Source organism: Callithrix jacchus, chromosome 19 (genome assembly GCF_049354715.1).
Source record: "Callithrix jacchus isolate 240 chromosome 19, calJac240_pri, whole genome shotgun sequence".
Lineage (NCBI taxonomy): Eukaryota > Metazoa > Chordata > Mammalia > Primates > Cebidae > Callithrix > Callithrix jacchus.
In genome coordinates, this window is record NC_133520.1 from 31,546,083 (window position 1) to 31,563,194 (window position 17,112).

At 49.7% G+C, this 17,112-nt stretch overlaps 1 protein-coding gene across 50 annotated transcripts in view; it reads right to left on the minus strand.

Annotated features, from left to right (window-relative positions):
* The window catches only part of PLEKHA6 (pleckstrin homology domain containing A6), a 159,950-nt gene that overhangs the window by 48,492 nt on the left and 94,346 nt on the right, over window positions 1–17,112 (minus strand). For 47 of the 50 annotated variants that reach the window (XM_008985510.5, XM_078356950.1, XM_078356942.1 and 44 more), the window contains 2 exons: window positions 6,577–6,657; window positions 5,441–5,555 (listed from right to left, as the gene is read on the minus strand). In XM_008985510.5, the coding sequence (XP_008983758.3) occupies window positions 5,441–5,555; window positions 6,577–6,657 (196 nt within the window). Of the gene's footprint in view, window positions 1–5,440; window positions 5,556–6,576; window positions 6,658–8,833; window positions 9,645–17,112 lie in introns of those variants that run through there. The other 3 variants (XM_078356943.1, XM_078356937.1, XM_008985500.5) reach the window with 1 other exon arrangement.

Genomic DNA, 17,112 nt, shown 5'->3' on the forward strand with positions numbered 1-17,112 from the left:
TAACCCTTGGGTGCCCTCACACCAAGGAGCCCGGGTATGAATCTCAGATCTATTACTAACTCAAAGGCAGGGACTTTGGCAATTTTTGCAATTTTTCTTTGGCAATTTTTCTCATTTCTAAATTAGGGCTCAAAATAATAGTTCCAAAAAACAATAGTCTTACCTGTCTCACAGCTTTTTTTTGGAGGGGAAGGTGAAAATAATAAGATTTCTAATTTCCCTCTGGCCTATCCTACTCCCAACCTCCTTACTCCCTCCCCATTCTGGAAGTTAATGCCCTGCATCCTCCTCCTCTGAGAGGCCCATGCGTCATCTCATACCCAATGTAACACGGAGCTGGGAAGAGGGACAGGTGTTCTCCTAGCTCTGTGTGGCCACATGGCCACTGTCATCCTTCCACACTCTGGCAACAGTCCACCTTTCTAGAAGCATCACTGCCTGACGTCCCACTGTTTAATCCTTCTCATCACTGTCTGCTTCTCAATCATTCTTTCAGAGTCTAAGGGTTTTGATGTCAGTCTTCTTCATTCTGTCTTGCATCACTGCGGAAAATCTCCTTACTCGGGAGCAGGACCCATCAATGTCCTAACTTTATCCCGCCTTGATGTCCTCATCTCTAGCACTCTCCACCTACACTCCAGCCGCATGCTCCCAGGGTTTCCAAATGCACTCCAGCCACGCGCTCCCAGGGTCTCCACCTGCACTCCAGCCACGCGCTCCCAGGGTTTCCAAATGCACTCCAGCCACGCGCTCCCAGGGTCTCCACCTGCACTCCAGCCACGCGCTCCCAGGGTCTCCACCGGCACTCCAGCCACATGCTCCCAGGGTCTCCACGGCACTCCAGCCATGCGCTCCCAGGGTTACAGCTTTAATCTTGCCAGCACCCCAAGCCCCTCTGCTGCTATCTTCACTTCCAGGATTCCTGCTTTCTGACCCCAACATTCCACCCTTTGGGCTTTCTCACTCCATTAACTCAACATCAGCTTTTCTACTTCATTGAGGTCCCCAGCTCCTCAATTATTCTCCTTTTTTCTGGATCCATCAGCTCCTCCTGGTTTTAGCTACTTCCCCACAAAGCCTAGGCCCCATGGTGGAGTCTATCAACCAGAGTCTCACAAACCCAGTCTATTGTCTTCCTACCTCATTTTCTCTAAAACTCAATACAGCACTCCAAATTCATCAAATGATCTACTCTCCCTGCACTCAGAGCCAGATTATGGTGCTGTTGGAGAAAAAAACAAAAATCACACTGCCGTATAGATGAGGTTGCCACAGAGCTGCCGTCCCAATTCCAGGGGGCTCAGCCCCAGACGGCAGCTCCACTCTACACCCTCACCATCCTCCCCACCCCCCAACCTCCCCTGCCTCTGCCCTCCCCACAGTGGACCTGCTCCTTGACAGAGAAATTCAACGCTATTAGACACACACTCCCTCAATTTCTCACCCTTTTACCTAGAAAATGACTGTCCTTACCACTATCTTTGCCTCTTCTCCTCCAATGTCAAAAGAAGAGGTGCTGCCCTCCTTCCAAGGCTGACACTTCTGACCCACCGTGTCCTCTGAGACTAAGCTCCACCGAGCATCTCCTCTCAAATATGTCTGTGATGCCTCCTCCTCCACTGACGTCTTCTCCTTAGCAAATGGACTGAAGTCTGTCCATCTGAAAGTGTCTCTCTCTCTCACACTGCCACACACACATCCAAATTCCCCCTTCAATCCCATGCCCACTGTCCACTGTGAGGTAACACCTTCCCTCACTTACTCGTCAGTACTAGGCTCCTGGGAAGAGTTTCCACTTTCTTTTTCTTTTTCACTTTCATTTTTTTTTCATTCTGTCGCCAGGCTGGGGTGTAGAGGCACAATCTCAACCTCTACCTACTGGGTTCAAGCCATTCTGCCTCAGTCTCCCAAGTAGCTGGGACTATAGGCACATACCATTAGGCCTGGCTAATTTATTTTTATTTTTAGAGATGGGGTTTCACCATGTTGTCCAGGATGGTCTCCATCTCTTGACCTGATCTGCCCACCTCAGCCTCCCAAAGTGCTGGAATTACAGGCGTGAGCCACCGCGCCCGGCCAAGTCTCAACTTTCTCTCTCCATCGCTCCTAAATTTTCTTTACCTATTTTCTGAAATGGCTCTTGCACTATTATGGAATTAAGGCCACGCAGTCCTTGACCACTCAGCACTGGGCAATCTCAACCTTCCTGACTTTCCTGAAACACTTCTCGGGGTTTCTACAACACTACTATTTTCCTTTCAATACCTCCATCTATGGCCACTCCTTCTCAATCTCCCCTACTTCCACTCTCCAAGTAGGTGGGCCTCAACCACACTTTTATTATTTTATTTTTATTTTCTCACTTTTACATCATGCCCATGTTATCTAATCTATACCCACTGCTTCAGCTATGAGCAACATGAGAAAAGCTCCCTACACTATAGCCAAGACCTGTCTCCCAGCCCAACCCATTTTATACCTGATTGTCTAGCCAGGATTAAATAAGTGCAAAACCAAACTCATTCTCCTTCTAACCAAGCCTGTTCTGTATTTCTCATCCTGGTGAATGGTACCATGAGCCACCTAGCCCCCTCCCCAGAACTCAGCATTGTCTTACATGGGTCCCTTGTTCCCTCCCTTCCTTTACACAATCATGTATACAGGACTGATGAGTCTGTCTTCTTAATAGTTCTCAAATCCACTCTTCCCTCTCAGATTCCACTATTGGTGTCTTAAAGGTCCTCATCACTTCTTGCTGTCCGCCCTCTACAAGGAACTAAGGTTTTTTTTTCCAAAACACAAATCATCCTGTTTATTCTCTCTTGCACCCAGCACTTAAGAGAGAGGTTGGATTCCTCAGCACAGCACAGAAGACAGATCTGTGAGACCTGGCAGGGCCCGTCACCCATCTTCTGCCCCTTTACCAGACAGGCCCTGCCTCTGCTTCTCTCCATTCTCCTGTGTCTTTCGCAGTGTGCTCCCTGGCATTTGAGGTAGGACCCATCCTCCCTTATCCACCATCAAATCCCAATTCATCCTTGAAAGTCTGCTGCAGACACCCTCGCTCCATGACGCCCCGATCCCCCTGAGCGGTTAGCTACATCCGGCTCTCCGCACATCTGTGCAGTCCAAGCCACGGCCTGCAGGCCACACGCAGCCCAGCATGGCTTTGAATGCAGCCCAAAACAAACTTTCTTAAAACATGATGAGTCTTTTTTTGTTTTTTGGTTTTTTTTAGCTCATCAGATATTGTTAGTGTTAGTGTATTTTATGTGTGGCCCAAGATAATTTTTCTTCTTCCATTGTGGTCCAGGGAAACCAAAAGACTGGACACCCCAGCGTAAAACCTGTCACAGTGCAGCTTTCTATCTCCTCATTGCACCATGAACTCTTTGCAGGGAGGAACTTTTGTCTTTTTCACATTTATCGCCAGAGCCAGCAAAGTGTCCAGCCATAACGAGCACTCAGCAACTGCTTGCAGAAGGAAGTAAGGAATAAAGTGGGCTTTATTATAAAGTACTCCCACAACTGGGAAATAAAATTCTTATCTGAACATGACTAACAAAAATACACATATAATGACTGAGATTTTCTAATGGAAGAAGTCACCACTACTCTAAGAATACGCAAATCCTAAATCCTTCCCTTTTCTCTCAGTGCAACTCTTTCATAATTTTACCTCCTCTCTCCATGATGTAGAAGCTGCCACCCATAATTTACCACTCCCGGCAACCTCCCACTAACTCCTGAACCTCCTAGCCTCCTATCTGTCTGCCACAGCTTTCGGCAAACAGGCTAATCCAACTACCTGCCTTTCCTGCTCTCACAGCCAGGCTTGGGGTTGCGCAGAATCACGCTCTACTGCCCCAGAAGATCCTTTGAAATTATAGGGCAATGTTTCATGTGTTTTTCATTGACCGTCATTCCTGTTCCCCAAACCTGTCTCACATATCTTCTCTCCCAGCCCCCAGCCTGATGCTTCCCCACCCACCCCATTCTGCTCAGCAGAAAACCCTACCTCCTACTTTCCTGCACAAGTTGAGCACATTGTGTGGGCGTCTCTTTAATTTCCTAGACACCCACTCCCCAGCCTCACACACCCTTTTTTAATGCAGTTTCAGGAAGAGGTGGCTTTTCCTCATCCAGTCTAACAGCACCTCTGCATCTGACTCCCTCTGTCTCCATAGAAATGTAACTTACTTCCTGTCCTCTTTCTCCTTAACCTACTACCGACTGGCCCATTCCCCTCATGCCTCTGACATCTTAAAACCAAACAAAACCAACGAATGAAACCTCCCTCCCGTCCTGAGTCAACTTCTAGCTTCCATTCCCTGCCCTTCCATTTCCCTTCACAGTCACGTGTCTTTAAAAACACTTTTTGGAAATATCTCAAGCATTTCAGAAAAGCAGGGAATGATCCGATGATCATCAGTTCAAGTTGCTGTTCCCTAACAAAACCAGACAACTGGAGCTAAAAAACTCCTCAAACCCTCCCCAGTCTCATTACCTTTCCTCCCTCCCTAGAGGCAAGCACTGACCCAAAATTAGGCTTCCTATCCTTGATTATGCACTTCCACTGCAGCTGTTTCTATAAATATGTAGTACTGCTTTTCATGTCCGTACATTTACATAAGTGACATCATATTCCTCATATTCTGCCACTTGCTTTTTACTCAACATTATATTTTCAAGATTTATCCTTGTTAATACATATAGCTCCAGTTCATTTTAATTTTTGGCGAGTGCTCTGTTATATGATGAAATACTACCATTTGGTGTCTAGGTCCTCAGAAGAGCAGTTTCTACACTCTGCTCTTCCTAGGCCTCTTCCCCCATTCCCCTTTTACCTCTCCAGCCTGTCTTTGGCTCTTCTCACGCCACTCAAACTGCACTTGTCAGGGTCCCCAGTGACCACATTGCCACTAAACCCAGAGGACACTTTCAGCCTTTGCAACATTGTTCTCTAGATTTCCTTCTCCTGGGGTTCTCTTCCTTCCTTCTCTCTCTCTGAGCTCTCAATCACTTCATGTCCTTCATTTCAATGAGGTTGGGGAGATTTTTGTCCCCAAGGGCATCTGAGAATGTCTGGAGATATTGTTGATAGTCACCACTGGAAAAGAGGTGCCACTGGCATTTAGTGGACAGAGGCCAGGGATGCTGCTCAGCATCCCACAACACACAGGACAGTCTCATCCAGCCCCTGACTGTGAGCAGTGCTGAGGTTGAGAACCCCTGGTCTAGATGGTGGTCTTCTACAAGTTTCTGGTCTGAGCCCTCTTCCCTTCCTACTCTCCACTCTCTTCCTGGGTCACCTTGCCTAGTCTTGGAGCCTGCAGAAATAGCTGGGCAGGCTCTGATTTCCTAGGATTCCCAGAGAGCCCACTAAACATGCACTGAAGACATTTCCAGCCCAGCAGCCTGCCTGGAGGGCTGGACTCACCCGGACGCTGGGCCGCTCTGGAGGGACCTCGGACACCATGTTGTGGTTGGGTGTGTCACTGTTGGTGGTAGCCGGACGTTTCCCACCTGTTTTATTGGACATGTCCAAGGCCGATCTGATTTCAAGTTGACCAGAAAAAAGAGACTGGTGAGAGCCAAGAAACAATGGAAACCACCCATCCCTTTTCCACACCCTCCCACCCACTGTTTCAGCATCAGCACAAAATTAGATCTCCTGAGTGCCAGTGAGGGGTCATCGAAGCCACTCCTTCAGCCCTTCTGAAATTATATGCCAGTGATCTTGGACATTGGACATTTATTTTATTTAGTTTTTGAGACAGGGTCTTGCTGTCACCCAGGCTGTAGTGCAGTGGCACAATCAGGACTCACTGCAGCCTCGAACTCACAGGCTCAAGTTATCTTCCCACCTCAGCCTTCAGAGTAGATGGGCCCACGGGCATGGGCCACCATGCCCAGCTATTTTTTTTTTTTTTTTTTTTTCTTAAGAGAGATGGGGTCTCACTCTTTTGCCCAGGCTGGTCTTAAACTCCTGGACTCAAGTGATCCTCTCACCTTAGCCTCCCAAAGTGCTGGGGTTATAAGCACAAGCCACCTGTTCCCAGCTCTGAACATTTATTTTCAAAGTCTAGACCCTGGACTTTTAAAATAAATAATACATATAACCTTTTCCTCTACTTTAAAAGACACAACAGCCTAGTGGCCTATGAGAGTGAATTAATTAGCCTCTTCTCCTTTTTTTCTCCTTTCATTCAGTGAGCCAGAATCCACAGTGAGAGGAATTAGCATTTGGCTCTCATGACCATATCAGATTTTCTCAGCGCTTCCCTCAAAGGCCCCCTGAGTGCTATGCCAGCCTCACACCTGTCTTCTATTCCATCAGCTTAACCTGCAGGGTACACCAACCTGGCTTCTGCTAGACCCTAGGAAAAGTGGATGAGGGTGTCAGGCCAGATGGGTCTCAGATACTTCCAGTCCTCAGAACCGAGGTGGGTGCCTGCAAAGCCCTTCTGCTTTCCTTCTCTCCCCTTTGCCTACTGCTTCCCAGCTGCAAGGAGGCAGCGGGATGGTTGTGGTTAAGGACAGAAAGGCCAAACGGCAAGTAGGGGGCAAACTTACATTTTCAAGTCAAATTTTTTGTTTTCCTCTGGGACCTGGCCAGTCACTGGGTGTAGAAATGTGTTCCGTCTTTCATTGTGGCTGTAGAGGGGAAAAAAGAGACATTGTGGCAAAGATGAAAGAGGCAGAGACAAAAGCCAATGGGTAGATAGACCCTGGGTGGTGACAGGGACAGGTGACCCTGTAAGGAGCTTGTGCCTCTGTCCTCCAGTGGGATCCATGGGAGGCCCCTGGGCTGACATCCAGATGAGGCTGAGGGCAGGGAGTGGGGAAAGGAAGAAAGGAAGCCTGGTCACCTCTCACTAGTCAGTGCTAATGACTTACTAGAGACCTCTGAGGCTGGACATAAGCCACACTGAACTCTCTCAGTGGTGATCCTAAGGGTGGGGAAGAGGGCTTCCAGCAGCCAACTCAGCACATCAGGACCTCGCGCATGGCAGGTTCTCTCCCGGGAATGGCGCCTGCCAGTGCACCACAGAAAAAAAATGCTCCCTTATTATTTGCTGAAAAAACTTTCTTGTGACCTTGGACTCCTCCTCCTTCTCCTGCTTTATGCTCTGTCTCTTTCTTAAAAGAAAATGAGAGCTCAAAAACTCCATTCTTGAGCTTGGGTTTGGACACACTCATCCCCTAAGTCCAGGGTCTCCTGTCTAAGGGCTGCCTGATGTCACTGAGACCTCAGGGGCTGTCGGGCATGAAGGTCAGTGCTGGCTCAACAGTCCGATCTCATTAAGGGATGCTGTGGCCAGGAGTGGGGTGGGGTGTTGTGAGGATGGCCTGCCAGGAAGCAGAAGGGAGCAGGAACCAGAGGTTGAGGGAAGGGGGATAGGTGCAGAGGCAGATGGGGAGCAGCATTATGGAGGCTCCTTGGGAAGCCCTGCTGTGGCTCCTCCAGCTGACTGAGTGTCAGGACAGTTCCCAGGAGGCTCTCAGGGGAGATAGGGAGGAAGGCAGCAGATAGAACTCGGAGGAGCTGATGCAGGGGGTCTAAACCACAATGGCAACCACTGAGATCAATTCTGTAGGCAGCAACTACTTGGCAAGAATGTAGCAGTGGAGATTTGACCATCCAGCCAGTGGGGAGACTCGATGAGTTAAAGTCGTCTTCACCCATCCCTCTTGAGAGAGAACCCAGAGTCGGTGCCAGTCTACTGTAAGGAGCAGGCACTAGGACAGAGGCCACGGAGACTGGGCCACTCAAGCACACCCACAGCAGAGGGCTGGCTCTGCTTGACAAGTGGCAGGTCAGGCAGCAGCAGAGGAAGGAAATCTTAGCTTAGTGCCTTCAGTTGCATCAGAGAAGGAAAATAACCTTTTGGGGACCCCCTTTCAATAGCCCAGAACACGTCCTAGCCCTAGGGCAGTCTGCTAAAGCTAAAGATAATATCAAAGAGTGCTTTTTCAGCTTCCAAAGCCATCATGCTCAGATCTAATCCAAAGACATACCAGAAGATAAAAGCACAGCAGGCAGTGCCTGCAGTCCATGTGGAAATCTGGGCTTTGCAGCCCAGGCTTGCCAGCCAGGACCCAAAATCGTGCACGTGTCCACCAGGCCTGGGTTCTGAGTCTAGCACATTGATCGGCCACTCCCTACTTCCCAAACTTTATTCCCACCTCCCTCCCAGGTCCAACGAGAACATGCTCCCCAACTTCATCACAGGGAGTCTTTGCAAGGAAGAGTAGCTGTCTCCGGTTACCCTTGTCTGCCCCTGAATCTGTCCCCCCTGGTGGCCTGGGCGGGCAAGCAGTTTGTGGCAACTAAGGTGTCCTGTGAGGTGTCAAGTTGTCTGCTTTTTCCTAGTGGTGCAGGGCACCTGCCCCCTGCCCCAACCCTCCAGTCTCCTTCTGCTCTGCATGCTCCCGACAGTAACTGCTGAAATCTTCCCTGCAGGCATTGGCACAGACACACACACACACACACACACACACACACACACACACGCGGAAACACACACACAGTCTGCTGCCAACCATCACAAGACTTCTAGGGAATGGCACATCTCTCCCTGCCCCAGACTTTCCTACCCAGCAACCCCTACAAATGACGTCCTCATTCTATCCCAGCACTACCAATTTCAAAATAGCTTCCCCTTCACGAGCACTGCAATGCAGCAACCATTGACCTAACTGTGCTTCCTTCTCCAGGTCATCTCAAGCAGACCCCTCATTCTGAAGCCCCTGGATCCAAGCAGGATGAGCTGCCGTCTCAGCTTGCTCTGACTTAACTTGGCTCATGATCCGTGGAAGAAATCCCTACCTGACCCGTCGATCAGCCCGAAACTTCAACATCTTTTTGGAAGCTCTGTCCCCAGGTTGGCAGCCTCAGAGGACCCGCCGACCACCCGGCTCCTACCATGCCTCTGAGAAGTAAGTCCTCCAGTCCAACTCGTAAGGCTGTGACAGAGATGTAGAGGGATCGGTGGCAGAGACTCCAGCAGTTCCCCCTCCTCCCGGCTCTGGCCCTGGAGAACCAGGAGGGCACTCTCCTTGGGTGGTGGTAGGGGTCGTCCAGGTGCCCTAGTAGGCCTGTGACTTCCTGGGATTCGGCCAGAATGCTACTGGTCAGAGGACTGGAGGCAGAATAAACAAGGAGGGAATGATATCCTCCCCGTGCAGCTTCCCAAGGAGAAAATGCTGAAATGGAGAGACAGGCATACACAGAGCAGGTGTAGCACTCCCAGGTAGTCCGACCTCACTGAGCTAAGGACGCAGAGTGGCTGGGCGGGCGAAGGAGTCTGGGGCTGTGTTCCCATCTGCACGGCAGAAACTCATGCCAGCCCGACTTGCAGGGAGACAGTCCTCCTGCCTCCCCAATTCCCAACCCACAACACAGGCTCCTGAGCTGAAAATCAACTTGCTTCTCAGAGATCCTTCAGATCCTGTGGGCATAAGGGTTAAATGAAGCTCCAGATTCATCTGCTGTTATTGCTGCCGCTGCTGAGAAGCTGAGATTAATTGAGCAGGTCTCCTTCTCTTCTGTCAGCCTGCCCAGACTTCTGTGTGGATGGGAGCATAATGAATGAAGCTCCTCTGCCCCTGTCCCTGACATGCTCCTCTCCGACAGCACTGGGCTGCTTTCCCTCCGTGTGTAGCAAGTCGACCAGATGGGCGTGGACGTTATGGAACCAGAGCTGGTGGCTAGGATGAGGCTGCTCAGGCAATATTATAGGAGAGCTTCCTCCCAAGGCTTGTGAGGAAGAGGGCGGCAAATGGGGCTTGAGAGGGGGTCATCGTGTGTTTACGGCTGAAAATCTTCCCAGACACGAGATGATGCATTCCAGCTGGTGACTGACAGATCTGCTCAGCAGCAAGGAGGTTTGCATCGATGTTAATTCCCCTGAATTCTCCAGCGGCTAAAGATGGTCAGAGCTCCCCTTTCCTAATGTCCTTCATGTCTTAGGATCCTTGGACTGCAAGGGCCTTCCGAAGGTCACCGCTGCCATCCCCCTGCTTCTAGGCAAGACTGTTCTCCAATCAATCCTCATTAAGTTCTTTGCTTTTCTGTAAAGAGTTCTAGCAAAGGAGGCTCCAGACCCACTGCTATCTTGTCCTGCCAAGATGTTCTTTTTGATATCACATTTCAGGTCCTCTGGCTTTCTATATTATTCCATTTTGTCTTCACATGACAGATTCTGTTTTTGACCAACATGGTTCTTTTTAGCAGCACCAGGCAGTCTGCTGACATCACAGTCTGTTGCCATGGCAATTCTGTGATGTCACAACAGACCCTGAAAGGAAGGGGCTAATCTAATATTTTGGATTGAGCACAGAATTGATCAGGAATAATGTGATCAGCCAATGGAAAAAAAAACGAACAGCATTATTATTTAACCATAATGAGACGGGCTGGTAAAATTTAACTGGGGTCAACCGCTGCTCATATTTAAACAGCTTCATCTTAAATCCAGAAGGTCAGTATATTCAGCTATTCCCTGGGACTTTGGCAAATGATTTATCTGGTGACAGGAGGCCTGTTTTCAGATCGCATCCTCTCCCTGTCCCTAATTCAGTTTCTTGGGCCCTCTCTTGATACCCGCTTGAGGTTCCTGCCCGTGCATAATATGTGCTCAATAAATATTTGTTGAATGAATTAATTAAAAAAATTATCCAGCCCTGACTTAATTTTTAACCACCTGCATTTGGGGGTTGACATTCTATCACCAAGGGCTTCCCTATCTTAGCTCTCTCTTCAAATTAATTACTTCCTTTCCATGAGAGAAGCTCTGCTTCTGCCCTCTCGCCCCCTCGCCCCCTCACTCAGCTTCCCTCCCTAGCTCCCCACTGAATATGTAGCTTGGCTTTGATCCACCTTCAGTAGGAGGGGAAGAAAATTAAGCTCATCTGCACAGAAGGAGGAGGGGGTAGGGGTGCTTTGGGAAAATAAGCTTTCTTCCTCTAGAAGGCAAAAATATCCCCTTTCTCTTCAAGCTGAGCTCAGGGGCCTCCCACAGCCTTTGCTTAAGCTGCAAGTTAAATTACTTCTCCTATGCCCTGTAAAGATAGCATGAGGGAGTAGGAATGAAGGAAGGCTCAGGGGCTTCCCCTGCTCGTCGGGAGCTCTGAAATCCTCGGAATTAAGTCTGCACACAGAATGTCTAGCCGGGGCTCTTTCCCTTTGCCAGTAAACTGCACGGTATGGCAGATTTTCATTTCAGTTATACACCAAGAAGAACTTACAAGAGGCGGAACGTTAGAAAGGGAAACAAGCGTAGGTAATCCGTGTTCTCCTTCCTCTCTCTTTCCTTTCGGGATGTCAAAAGGCTTCCATTTGTCAAGTACACATGATTATAAATCCAAGAATACGTATCCAAATGGATCTCTCAAATCCCGTCCAAGAGATGGGAAAATCTCAGGTGGTACAGGGGATTGTGTGGGGGAGGCGGAAGCAGCCCTAAACTCCAGGGCAGTCCAGTAGGTGGTCACTTAAGCACTATGAGGCTGGCCCCGAAGGCACTGCCATCAATGGAAACAAGCATGGCAGGGCCAGACATGCAGTCCAAGATCCAACCTGAGTTAGCAATGGGACTTCATGTCATGGGCCCTTCATTTTCTCGTGTGTAAATGAGGTACCTTCTACCTATATGAAATAACAGTGTTCGCTTCACCAGCACATATATTAACTCTATGAAATAATAGCTGTAAACTTTCAAAAATGTAGACCATCATATGCACAAGAGATCATGGCTATGATCATTCTACTTAAAAACAAATTAAGAAATATGCCAGATGCAGGAACGAAAACGTGAAAAACACATAGTCCCAGGATTAAGAAGACTGTGTATGGGGCTGGGAGTGCCAGGGGCAGGCACTCTGGAAGTCCCAAGACCAATATATTTGAAAGAAAAGAAGCAGATCCTCTCCGTTTTCCAGGCCTTCATCTCTACACCTACTTGAAGCTTTCCTGGGGTTCAAGAGACATCCTCAGCCCTGCAGCACCTCACATAGCGGTAACTCCACACCACTTCATCTCCAAGCGTCCCCCTGGAGCATCACAACCACGTGCAGTATACCTGGCACTACACTGTCAAGACTGACAAAATTAACCGAAGTTTCACACTCTTCTGCAGGCATGCATGTTCACGCATGCGCACACATGCACTCACACCCCCCAGGCTGAACGCCTGGGACTCCCACTGTGATCAATATTGAACGACTAGAGAAATACTCCATTCCTTCCACCCACTGGGCCTCTCTTGATTATCTGCTGTACACCAAGCTGCTTCATTTCCATAGCTCCTGAGAATCTGCTGACAAGGAATTAGCCCAGCCTGGCTTCCCCATCCTGAGGGCGTCTTGGCTTCCAGCATTACAGCTCATTAGGTGGAGAGAGGTTTTCGTGCAAAGCAAGTGGAAAGGGGTCCTATCCCTCCCACTTCCTTCTTTCTCCAGATAGCAAATTCCAAGCCAAAACCGGGAGGATTTCTGCTGCCAGAGAGGAGGGGAGGGGAGGGAGAGGGTTGGCTCCTGCTCTGCACCTCCCTCTCTGGATCTCATCATTGTTTTCAAGGAGGCTTATCTGCTCCAGCATCCCATCCCAATTAAAAACCAACTCAGTTTACGTTTCCAGCCATCCTCATGCATCTGATTCCTGAAGTTCCCTCTGCCACTTCCAGGAGAAAATACACTTTCCCAACCAACTTCTCATCAAAGGCCCCCTGTTTTCCTACCTATTGCTGCCACAGAAAGAAGAGGTCAAAGAGAGTCAGGCTCTGGCAGCACCTCCAGGTATTTGCAGGTGGGAAGGAGCCCCTCCAAACAACACTGTCTTAGCCCGGCGTGGTGGCACATAGCTGTAGTCCCAGCTACTCAGAGGCAGAGGCAGGAAGATCACTGGAGCCCAGGAGATCAAGACTGCAGTGAACTATGATCGCACCACTGCACCCCAACCTGAGGTGCAAGACCCCCGTCTCTAAAAAACAACAGAGTGAGACCCCCAGTCTCTAAAAACATCAACACCCACTGTCTCTCCTCCATGTGCTCCTTGGAGGTCAAAACACCAGTTCTCCAGGTGCCAGGGAGCAGCTGCCAGTGGCTGCCGCCTAGCCTTACACTGGCTCTCTCCTTTCTTCTCTGCCCTTGCTCATTCCCCCCTTGGACACCACAGTTATATCCAAAGGGGAAAGAAGATGGCACCTCCCTACCCCAAGCAAGTTTGTTGGAATATCCTAAGCTACTGGGCTGCATGTCTAGGAGACAAGCCCCATGCTGCTCCCTTTCCTGCTTAACTCTGCCCATCCTCACCACAAACCCAGCCCCATCCCAAAACCTGTTATGACTAGTTATGAAAGGCTGTGGGGGTTCTACCTGAGCTCAGCTCCCATCACGAATGAAAGATAGAAGAGAGGGCTTCGTGGACAAGGGAAGGAAATCACAAATCAGGGGGCCAGGTCCACGTCTCTTCCTCCCTTCCAGCCCAGGCACTGTTCCTTCCCCCATTCTCTCACTGCAGTGTCTCCCAGCCCCTGCTCTGAGCCTGGGTGGTCCCTAATTCCTATGAGAGGAGGTAGGAAGCCCTAAGTTGGCAGGCTGAGGGCAGGAGGGCATGGGGTACTTCAGTCAGGGTAATGGGTTCAAGCTCATGTGTGTGCAGGAGAGAAAACATGGAGATCACTCAGGAACTTCATTCTGATCTCCCACCCTAGCTTGGTTCATCTTTAAACTGGTTGTCTTACTTTATGGAATCCCATTTGTCTTCTGAAAAATAAAGACAACCAGAGTAGATAGCATAACCGTGCCAGTGATTCAAACACTGAAGCTCTTCCACGTTGGTCAGGGAGGAGCTGCTCCCCCAAGTTCCCCAAGTGTCCCCGCCCCACCTCTGGGCCAGGGCCTGAGACCTCCTCACATCTCCATGATCCAGAGAGTAAAGAGTTAATGCCTGGCCCCTCACAGCCCTCCAAAACTCCAGGCCAGCTTCCTTTCTGGCTGATGAATTATTGAATATCACTGCTGGGTACAGCCAGCCCTTAATTGCCTCAACACTGAAGTGTCTTCCAATTGTGGGGAGCTGCGATTCTACCATTCTACCCATGGGCAGGCTGGGAGGCACTTTCTCCTTCACCCTGACCCAACTTGGAGAACTGGGGTGACCCAGCTCCCTGGAGCTCCTCAGTCTCCTTCTGCTGTGTGCTCTTGTTTTGTCCCTTCTAAAGAGAGGGGGAATTCAAAGGAGAAGCAGCTGCCTACAGCTCTGGGTTTTCCTCCTCTCAGACTTCCCTCAGTAGCTAAGCCAGACAGAAGCAGAGAAAAAAGGCTCCAGCCCCCTCGCCTCCAAGTTGCCTTCTCCTGACAGCTAGCAATGTGGAACGAATCCCAAGGGGTAACAGGGCAGGGCAATAATTAATTACACTCCTCCCTTCCAGCTCTGAGTTGAATCTCAAACCCCTGCCCTTCAGAGGCTGAGGCAGCCCAGCTGTCCGCCGCCGGGTCTGCGGAAGGTCACCAGAACCATGTCTCTGCATCCCTAACTCAGCAGATCTGCTTCTGGTGTCCTACAGAGAGCAGCAACCCCACCCTGCCCCACCCCACAAAAGGAATTTCACTTCGTGGGTCTTTGGAGAATTGTGAAGCTGGCTGATCCCTCTCCTTCCCCATCCTCAAAAGCTACCAGTGCCTTCTTGGTTCCCAATCCAGCAGTTTGAGAATCAAGCAGTCTGGTGCCTTAGTTTTCTCATCTTGACAGTAAAACAATGGTATTGAATGATGCCTTGTTCAGTAAACTACAAAAACTTCCCACTGGACCAGACAGCAGAGGAAGAAAGGTTATGAGGCTCTGAAGGCGTGTGGGGCAAAGGGAAAAAGTAAACTCATGCCATCTCTGTTCCTCATGCTGGGAGGGAGGCAAGGAAGGCCCACTTCAGAGTCAGGGAAGCTGAGGTACATTGTCCCAGCTATAGTGACAGGAGAGATCAGACAAAGCTGGAGTCTCCTTGGGCTTCCTTCTTTCTGTCCCTGCTATGCACCCAATCTGAGTTCCTCATCTCCAGGAAAGCAGGAGAGAGCTTCATGGTTCAGCAGGAGATGCCAGCTTTTCAAGGTCTGCTCCAAGAGCACAGAAATGAAAGCCACAAAGCCTTTCACTGATCACATCTGTGGGCTACAGATCTGGGGACTGTGTGTGACGTTGGCTGGGGGCTACCCACAAACTTTAGTCTGACAACAGCTGCCTGGATGCAGGGGCATGGAAGGGCAGCCACACACACTGTCCACAGCCTGGCCTTTATTGCTGTGCCCTGCCCAAAACCTCAAACACAGGGGAACTGAATAACTTTGAGTTTGATGGAGCAGTTGTGGAGCAGGCCAGCCAGCTCACCAGAGCCTGGAGGAGGGGCAGGTGCTGTTCCGGTTGGGAGGCTGAATAGTGGCTGAAGGAGCAGGAGGTCAGCCTCAAATCTCTCTTTGGGGATCAGTGTGCATGTTGCATCTGCCTCATGTTCCCTCCTGTCCCTCCCCTCCCTACTGGCCAGCCAGGCTATGCTAAGAGTCTACAAAGCAGAAGCTTTGCCCGGGGAAGCGGAGTAAATGGCTAGAGCAGTAAACGGGCTAGAGCTGGGGAGCAGGAGCCTCCCGCCTGGGGAGCAGCATGGCGAGGGTTGGGGGGCAACAGCAGGCTCTAGTTTAGTTTTGCTTCTCACCTGCCCAGGGAGACCCATTCTGCCCCAGGCTCCCCGCCCCCAGGAGGGCTCAGCTGATCTCAGACTGGGAGTAATGAGGTAAGCTGGGTGCAGGTGGATTGTGGGAAATTTTAAACACCTCCTTTTGCCAGGAGCAAGGAGTCTGGAACTTCCCATGTACTTAGGGAGCTTGCCAAGGGCTGAGGGCACAACGATCTCCCTGTGCACTGCTGCCTGCTGCTGGGCATCCAAAGGGAGCCTAGGAACAAGGGCCACCCGTGGAACCAGCCGGAAAACGACTGTGCCTAGGAGAGCACGTGCTGTGGACTGAGACGATCCTTTGTGAGTTCCCCTGATGTCCCCGAGAGGAAGAGGGAGATTTGGAAAGGGACTTGGAGAGTTGTGAAAAAAGCTGGCACGTGATGGCAAGGAATGGACACTGTGTGGATTGTCCTTAAGGAAAAGGGTAAGGCCGGTGGTCTCAGTGTCAGTAGTCTTGGTAACTGACCACTACTGAGTCACTGTACCTTTCTGGGTCTCAGTTTCCTCACCCACAACATATAAAGATACTGGGGTTGCTGGGAGGACTAAGATCCCAAATGTAAAACCTCTAGAAGAATGCTTGACACATAATAGTTGCTTACGAAGTGGCTAATATTATAATCATTAATACAATAATAAAACAAGGGAATAAAATTATAGCACTATCCTAAATTGGCATCAAGTTGATAGCCTCTAGCCATATGTGGCTGTTCACATTTTGAATAGTTAAAATTAAATAAAATTAAAATTTTAGTTCCTCAGTTACACTAGCACATGTCATTGTGTCTCGGGAGCCACAGGAGCTAGGAGTTACCATACAGGACAGAATGGTCACAGCACGTTCCCTTGTGGCAGAACATTCTGTTGGACAGCAGAGGCTAGAGGTGCTCTAAACCACATTCCAGTTCTAATAGTTTAAATTCTATGAGATGCACTTCTAAGTCAGTTCACCTTTCCACCAGCGGAGACGAGCTCAGTGTCTTCAGTAAATACAAGTTCCCTCATAGTCCTAAGCTAAGCTAAAAAGAAAGGAAAATCAGCCAGGCACAATGGCTCACGCCTGTAATCCCAGTACTTTGGGAGGCTGAGGCAGGTGGATCATGAGGTCAAGAGATCGAGACCATCCTTGGTGAAACCCTGTCTCTACTAAAAATACAAAAAGTAACTGGGCATAGTGGTGCACGTCTGTAGTCCCAAGGAGGCTGAGGCAGGAGAATGGCATGAACCCGGGAGGCGGAGTTTGCAGTGAGCTGAGATCGCACCACTGCACTCCAGCCTGGTGACAAAGTGAGACTCTTTCTAAAAAAAAAAAAGGAAAATCTGCTGTCAACAAGAAAAAGTTAAAAATGATAGATTCCAAAGTTCACTTGAAATTAAGCCG